This window comes from Neodiprion lecontei, chromosome 4 (assembly GCF_021901455.1).
Source record: "Neodiprion lecontei isolate iyNeoLeco1 chromosome 4, iyNeoLeco1.1, whole genome shotgun sequence".
Lineage (NCBI taxonomy): Eukaryota > Metazoa > Arthropoda > Insecta > Hymenoptera > Diprionidae > Neodiprion > Neodiprion lecontei.
Genome location: NC_060263.1, coordinates 16,512,887 through 16,521,112, shown reverse-complemented (window position 1 = coordinate 16,521,112; position 8,226 = coordinate 16,512,887). Strand labels below are relative to the sequence as shown.

Genomic DNA, 8,226 nt, shown 5'->3' with positions numbered 1-8,226 from the left:
AAACGACGATCGTTAAATAAGTTGTATAGTAAATTTGTTTTATCGCCTGACACTTTCTTTTCAAATAAAGCACACCTATATCGTCGTTTGTTTTTTCTGCGAATAGCAGCAAGCAGTGATCAGTCGACGCAAACATGCCGAGGTCGTTAGTATTATACAGACGCGTGAGGAAAAGATTTTTTTTCCCTCTTAATTGCCGTGTAGATCTGTAAGACATGTGGGTATAGTTATAGTCAGTCGTAATTAGTCAGGTTAAATTGTAACGAGAATTGATTGTAATTCACAGTCACATAATCATTTCGATATTACAATAGTTTACAACTGGCGTATACAGACATATCTAGGCTGTACGTTTTCACGTAATAATAATTCTTAGTTGTAGCTTCGGTCTCAAATGCTAAATATAGTTATGATAATATATCCACCTGGCTCAACGTTTAAGCGGGCTGTATTCCTGAACCCAGGAAACGAATCTATAGTTTTACGATTCAGGTGTGCGTCATCGCCTAACAATAAAATGAGAAGCGTGCTGGGATGACAACCGTTACCTTTATCTCGTCGCCAGAATTCCTAATACATATAAATACCCGCATACATTACAATTCCGCGGCAATGAATACATAAATTGAATACGCGCGATATACGCCGATTTCTGAATAAAATTATGCCTGACTGGTCAATCAGGTTAGATAATCATTATCAATACATCTCTGAAGATGGGCTGGGTAACAGACTGTACCCGGAAGTTGGTGCAAATTGAGTTCACCTTCGTATTTTTTTATTTTTTTATCATTCTCACTGTGTGTAACAGTGTGTAACCGAGTAACTCTATATACCTATAAATCGTGCTGCAGTGCAATACTGCAATATAAATGCCGTATGCCACGTAAAACAAATATGTAATTAATATTCTTCATGTGAACAGAGTTAACTTCACGCTTAGTTGTATGTATTAGGCCTATGGAAATATGCACACAGCTATAAGCTGATTTTTTGCTCAACTGCTCAGCTTTATACTTGTAGTGCATACCCACATATCTATATACACTGCGTAAAAATAAAAATAAATCGTACTAGAGGCCAAGGCCACTGTAAGACATACACACTTTCAAAAATGTATTCGATTGTTGAACAGAGTCAATATATCGATACTCGAAGCTCGATATTCGAGATCATAGACAGTGGCGCTAACTGTCGGAGGAATAATTGAACAGATGATGGTTGGTGTGAAGCGAACTTAACCTAGCTAAACATAAAACCGATGTCTCAACCGCGGGCTGGGCAAGATTTTTAGTAACAATGAACAGATTTGAATATGCCGAGGCACGGCTTCAGGCCAACGAGGCGTTCCTTAAACGTGAAAAGGCTGTTAAGCTCTACGACGGAGACACGAAGGTAATCGAGTCGGAACTCTTCGAAGCAAAAACAACATAACCTGGCGAATTTTATCTTTTGACAGACGTCATTTGAGGGTGGTGAACTGGTCCTGACAAATTACAGAATCCTGTGGGGTCGGCCCGGCGAAATTCCGAGAGGCCTTACGTGCCTGTCCCTCTCTCTGCGATATATTGTATACTTTGAGGAGGAAACGCCTGGTCCATTCTCGTTTGGTCGTAGTAAAAAAATCGTTTTACATCTGGCCGAAGCTGCTGTTGGTAATTAATTCAAATATTCACGTACACCGCATTACAGGCTTGTCAAACCGCTCTGCAATCAATCATATTTCAGACAAGATGCCCGGTCCTGTTAATTACAGCGTTAACAATTTTGTTAAGCTATCTTTCAAAGAAGGAGTCGATCCCAATTTTATCAGCTACATTGCTGATGCGGTTACAAAGCGGGCCTGGGAACTTGTTACCTCGGTTCCCATGCCCCAATCGCCTACCTCGAGCGCCGAGTCAAGCAGTTCGCGACAATTGCCGATGATCAAAACAAGGACTGGAATTGTTGGAATAGAACGAAGCCTTCAAGAGCGACAGAAAGCTACCGATGAAAGCATAACTATGGCCTTTCAGGACCTCCAAAAGCTCATGGGAATGGCCAAGGACATGGTCTCCATTTCAAAGACCATATCCAATAAAATACGGGTTGGTAGAAATTTTCTTCTCTCTCTCTCGCTCATTCTGTTGCGGCGGGGACTCTCACTGACACCGAATCTGTTTTTCAGGAAAAACAAGGTGACATAACCGAGGATGAAACGGTCAGGTTTAAGTCGTACCTCATGAGCTTAGGCATAGATGACCCTGTCACGAGAGACGCGTACAAGAGTAGTAACGAGTATTTCAGACAGTTAGCTAGAGAGTTGTCACAAATATTAGAGGAGCCATTGAAGGTTTGCAGAATTTCAAAATGGCTGAACTGAACTTGACTTCAGAGATCACTCTAAGTTTATTCGTTTTCGTTTCCAGGAAGTTGGTGGCATGATGGCACTGACGGACGTTTATTGTAGAGTCAACAGAGCAAGAGGTCTGGAACTTTTATCTCCCGAGGATGTGCTGAATGCAAGCAGACAATTGGCTCCACTTCGATTGCCAGTTATCCTCAGAACTTTTGAGAGCGGAGCAATGGTCCTGCAGCTGGAATCTCATAACGAGACTGCCATTGTTGAATCTGTGGAAGCATTGGTACGTCGTGACATTTTTTTGGACGATTTTTTTGGTACGCATCGCTTGTTCACATAGACTCACAGTATTTTTCTGTTCAGCTGGAAGAGAAGGGATCGATAACTGTCGAGGAGCTCGCTCAGTCTGCAGGAATATCAATTCTGTTGGCACGTGAGAGGCTGATCGCCACAGAGAAACACGGAAAAGCCTGCAGAGACGATTCTATAGAGGCTTTGAGGTTTTATCCAAATCTTTTTCTCACTCAGTGTTGAGTGATCAGGAGCCTGGCGATATTTTAGAAACTTACGAGCCGTCAATACGGTTTTCGAGATGAATGAAAACTTGAGTTAAGTGATAAGTGTGAATAACAACGATGATAATAATAATACGAGACAGTTTGAAGCTCGTTAAGCTACAGAAAGACCTTATTCTAGATGTCAAGTATCGAATAATTTAGTCACAACCACTTCGAAGCTGAAGGAGAGGCTGTTTGTACATTTCTGTGCCTTTACGTATATTAATTACATACAGTTTGCTTGCGAATAGCTTGAAAAAAAAACCTACTCATAAGGTACAGCCACAACTATTGTATATTAATTATTTACCATTTTACCATAAATTTACCCTGTTTTAAAAAAGTTTTATGCTCTATAATTACCCGAAACAATTTGAACGAAAGTCCTGCTATGTGTTTCCAGCATTGCAACGACTCACGCGGAAGATCGCTGCAACTTCTGTTTTGCCGTCTTCTGGTAAATAGTGGGTTCACAGAGTAGCATGTAGAGTGGATTGGGAACTGCTGGCGAAGGTCGCGTGACCTTGGGTGGAATTATAAAATTCGATTCCGAGCCGTCTGCCGGGTTTTCCACATTTTATCGAGGTCAAACAATCGCTTCGTGAGCTTTCAAGGATTTCGGTAAGCATGAAAACCGGTCTCTGCGTCTAGCCTATATCGTTACGTAAACAAAACTCCTGCCACCTTTTGAGGTTATGCTTACGTTGCTTTGCTGTAAGCTCGAACGATTCTCGCGGTATTTAAAACTCTTTGCAAAGCGTAACGTTTCACTTATCGGTTGAATAAAAACGTGACCTTTCTGTTTTATTTCTCCCATCCAGTCTTAACGGGGTCCAATGATGCTCTGAATGGCTTCAGTCACATTTCGCTCGAAGTCCTGACCGTCCTGAATCTACAGCCTTCGATTATCGCTTAAGACGACTTCCATGGGATTTATTGAGGATGAATTGCAAGAGGTTTCCAAACTTTGTCACAATGTGGTCGAAGGTAGCCGAATCGTTTCCTGCTTCCAAACTATGGTCCGGATCGAAATAACGTAAGAATCGTTCAACTCTGAGACTCTGGTTATTTCAAATCAGCTTTGTCATCTTTTGCATGATTGTCGAAACATTTTGCAGAAAGACGTCATTTAAGAAAATCATTGTATGTGCTCAATTTCCGGAAGATTATCCCAAAACTCCATTGCTGATTGAATTGAAGAGTAAAACTCTGTCTGAAAATCTGCTGGCTGGCTTGACCAATGTGTGCGAACAGGAGTGTAAAAAAATCTTGGGAAAAGCTCAGGTGATTTATTTGCTTCTTTATTTATTTGAAAAGAGCATTCATTTTCATCTTATAATAACCATTCGCAGAGGTTTATAGCTAATCCTACTAAATTCAAACTGATTTACTAGGTCCTGCCTGTTTTGAAGTTTGTCAGAAATTTTATCCACGAAAATTCACTCTGCTGTTGTTACGACGAAATATCTGCATTGAAAAAGCTTCTTGGAGAACGCGACAAACTGCAGTTGAAACAGAAAAGTTCCTATATCAACTTGAAGGTTTATCAAGGACTTTATTATTTTAAGACAAAAATATTGGTCCCTGACAATTATCCTGAAATTTCGGTTAGGTAAGCTTGGGATATTGTATAATAATTTCCGTATTTCTTATTTCTCGTCACTTCTTGATGTTTCCTTATTTCAGTTTGGAAGAGATCGACACTAACTTCCCACCTGTTTTCACCCGTCATTTAGTTGGGCAGGGCAGAGAACTCGGCAGAAGATGTGTCGAACCTCCGTTAAAGAAGCTCCCTAATCAACCGATGTTCAAACCTTCGCCCTCTCTCTGCAAAGTTGTATCTTTTCTCATAAGGTAAATGGATGACTCAGGGTATTTGTTTGTAAAATATTTTCTCTAATCTAGTTTCCTCCATTGAAATATAATAATATGGAACGCTCACTGCGGTGGTAAGGGTTCCAGAGAGAGAGATTGCTCAGAGGTGAAGTGGTGTCTGTTTCTACCAGCTACTGCGCGAGCGTCACACAATTTAAGTAAAAATGTAATGTCACTGATTTCCGAAAGAAAACACGTGCGAAAGAGGCACTGATCTCCGGTGTATCAACTTTGTGAAAGGCTGCACCGGCGCAAAAGAGACAGCGCTTCATCTCCAAGCTATGTCTCTCTCTCCAGAAAGCCAGCTGTATATCGAGCCATGCAGTGAGCATTTCAGTATCATTATATCTCAGTAGTTTCCACAAACTCGAATGTTTTGACCAGCTTTTTTACAAGCAGTGTAACTTATCTGTTATTAAGATCTGCCAAGACTCTTCCAAACCAGCATTGTCAGCTCTGCAGAGATGCTTGTCTTCCTCAGAATCCGGAGGATGCGGTAATCGACGAGACGGCAGATTTGCACGTCGAGAGGCTGTACTGCAGCCACTTGTTCCATCAGCAATGCCTCATAACGTATATGAAAACTCCTCCATTTCACGGTATTTCCAAAGTTTTACTCTCGTAATTCTCTCTGGTATATTTACTTTGAAAAAAAAAAGACACAACCACTGCGTTTCTCTACAGGAGGGAAAAAGTGTCCTGGTTGCGGTCAAAGAGTTTATCATGATAAGTGGGCTGTCAGTGAACGACTAGCGGAAGACCGTTGGGCACACGAACAGGCCCGAGTTCGTGAACTGGCAGAGGTTGCTGATTTCTTTGAATAAGTTCGAATTTATTTCGATTATAATACGCCATGAATGTATCATTGCGACAAAGTGTCAATCTTAGATGACAAGAACTTATGTACGGTGTCTCTCAGGCATGGTATATACATATATTAATTGTATAATATAAATATATATATATTTTAGTAAAATTACAATGATTTCAGGATTTGGTTATTGGAAGGATAAAAAGAAAGAGAAGACTTAAAGGTATAAGTACAACAATAACAATAATAGGGAATAACTTGTAATAGTTGGATAATTATTTTAACTAGTAACGAATAGAGCTGACATACTTAGGTGTGTGCGTTAGTATATTTGTCGATCAATTAATGTCATTACTTTCTTCCTACGTTGATGGAAAATGGCATGAGAATCTGTCTTGATTACACGAATACACATGTCGCCCTGATTGAATCTGTTGAAACGAATCGGCAAGAAATAAAATGTTCTTTTCGATTCAAGTGTGATCAATTGGGTCTCGAAAATTTGGTGTTTGGGAAGGAATATTTTACAAATCTAATAAGAAAAGAACGAACACATATTTTTTCCTCCTTAAATTAAACAATAATATTAATAATAACAATGATTAATCAATTTTGTACAGTTCGTGATTCATTGAATAAAACAGACTGATGTTCTTTCTACGCATATAGGTATCCAGACTATGCTGATTTCTTTTGAACACACCAACAAGAAATGAATGGAAAAATCGAATGAAAAGTGCGGAATATGGTTTGCGACGAACGGTTAAAGTGCCTGTAAAGTTATTTTTTTAATTCCAGTTCAGTGAACGAGGGTGAAGAGAGAAAGAGAACTTCATTACCCAATTTCCGGCCTTCAGCCGAAACATCGAGATCTAGTGAAAACTCAACTTTTCATTTTCGGGGTGATTACAATAACTTCCTTTATTTCCTGAAAACAGAGAAATGAAAATTTGAACAGAATGCTACATCATAAGTTAAAAGTTTGCGGGAAAAAAGTGCTACTTTCCTCCCATTAATGAGTTGTTCAGTTTTTCTGGTTTTCTCCTTTATTTCAATTTTGAACTATTTCTTGCTGTATTCTCATGAACTTTGAACAATATTTTAGTTTTCAAACTAATAAAATGATCACACTTGCACATAAAAGGAAAAGATTTTCAAGTCAATAATCAGGCCAGAGTTGAGTCGGGAATAGTGTCTTATATGCAACACAGGAACAAAAGTCGATTATCTCCTCGGGTGATTACTGCCCTCGCAAACCCAGCCGCGAGAATAATCTTCGACTTTATTCCCTTGTTGCATAATGTACTATTATCGGTTTTCGACTGCAATTACACCCCAACTTGTGGACAAAAAATTGGCTAATTACATGAAGGCGTAATCTAGGCATAAACTTGGATTCGTTGAATAGTGTTTAGTAAGTATTGATCTTCACGACAGGCACACACATACATACGTGCATGCATCTCTACGTGTACATGTACGTATTTTACACACGTAACATACGCGTCTTTGTCCAACTCGAGTTTATTTCCCTGGCTGTCTCCCTCTCCATCCATCTTTCTCTTTGCTGTGCCTTTCCGATTACACATGTTAATACTTTGCGACGCACAGATGTTATGAATGTGCGACGTATCGTATCGTGCACCGTGAAATTCGTAGGTATGGATGTTACATTAAAGTGTTTCAGTGAAAAATAATTTACCATTTTCCACCATGGCACCCTCTAAGTTTGTTTGGGTTAAAAGAAAGATTGTGTCAACAGATGAGCGTTCTACGTTGTGTGGAAGATCGTGCTTATATGACTTTTCACGTTTTTTCAAATTTTTTTGAATTCATAATGAAACACGTTATAACGCTTAAATTATTATTTCTTTCCTAAGATTTATATTCAACCCAAAGATTACGATCCATAGCACAACAATATACGAACCGAGAATCTTATTCTCCTAAATGAAGAGTTCATATTAAATTATAACTATTTAATGAGATTGAATTAATAATGAAAATATAGTCAGAAACACTGCTGAAACATCAACTGGAGACTTAATATTACAAGCTGCTTTGTAACACAAATTGATATTATGATTGACGTAAGCAGTACAAATTAAATTTCATTCACGATACTTCATAAATTTAAAAAATTGTGTAAAATCAACTGAGCGCGATATTCCACATAACGTAGATCGCTCATCTTCTAACAGAATCTTTCTTTTAACCTAAGCAAACGTTTTAGGGGGTGCCATGGTGGAAAATCGCAAAACATTTTTTTCTGCAACAGTCTACATACATACGTACACCCATATTTTACGCGTAACTGTTTTACCACACTCATTCTCGCACTGAGAAAAATTTCATCTGTTATATTAACTAGAAAAATTCAGTAAAACAGGTATCGTTACAAAAAACTGTTTGAATATTGTTGGAATTACGAAAAACGAGGTACGCGTAACCATTTTGCGCTATTGTCGTTCCTTTTTTGGTAATTGCAACGCAAAATCAGTTTCTGAGGCTTACTCTACTTTTTTAGTTAAACAAGTCTTTAACGTCAATTTATTGTTGCACAAGCATTAAATTTTCCCGACAGTTACAAGAAGATATAGTAACAGTGATCGTAATGAGCTAGAATAGTAACGGATCCTATT

The 8,226-nt window shown here is 38.8% G+C and overlaps 2 protein-coding genes across 5 annotated transcripts; both read left to right on the top strand.

The window, feature by feature from the left end:
• The first annotated feature begins 140 nt into the window (after positions 1-140).
• On the top strand, positions 141-3,207 carry LOC107220673 (vacuolar protein-sorting-associated protein 36). The gene is made up of 7 exons (XM_015659348.2): positions 141-217; positions 1,136-1,395; positions 1,460-1,655; positions 1,729-2,087; positions 2,168-2,332; positions 2,409-2,624; positions 2,705-3,207. Exons 2-7 carry the CDS (start codon positions 1,300-1,302, stop codon positions 2,873-2,875), a joined length of 1,203 nt encoding a protein of 400 aa, XP_015514834.2. The 5' UTR covers positions 141-217; positions 1,136-1,299; the 3' UTR covers positions 2,876-3,207.
• A 156-nt stretch (positions 3,208-3,363) lies between these two features.
• On the top strand, positions 3,364-6,248 carry LOC107220675. Of its 4 annotated transcripts, XR_006904201.1 has the most exons (8): positions 3,365-3,519; positions 3,720-3,934; positions 4,017-4,182; positions 4,293-4,510; positions 4,585-4,752; positions 5,194-5,372; positions 5,458-5,697; positions 5,765-6,248. XR_006904201.1 is itself a non-coding variant. In XM_046739172.1 (7 exons), the coding sequence occupies exons 2-7, from the start codon at positions 3,825-3,827 to the stop codon at positions 5,803-5,805; spliced, it is 882 nt and encodes a 293-aa protein (XP_046595128.1). In that variant the 5' UTR covers positions 3,364-3,519; positions 3,720-3,824; the 3' UTR covers positions 5,806-6,248. The 4 variants fall into 4 exon arrangements, 3 of the variants coding, with proteins under 3 accessions (XP_046595128.1, XP_046595126.1, XP_046595127.1); XM_046739172.1 differs by lacking the exon at positions 5,458-5,697 and having other exon boundaries at positions 3,364-3,519; XM_046739170.1 differs by having other exon boundaries at positions 5,458-6,248.
• Positions 6,249-8,226: the final 1,978 nt, after the last annotated feature.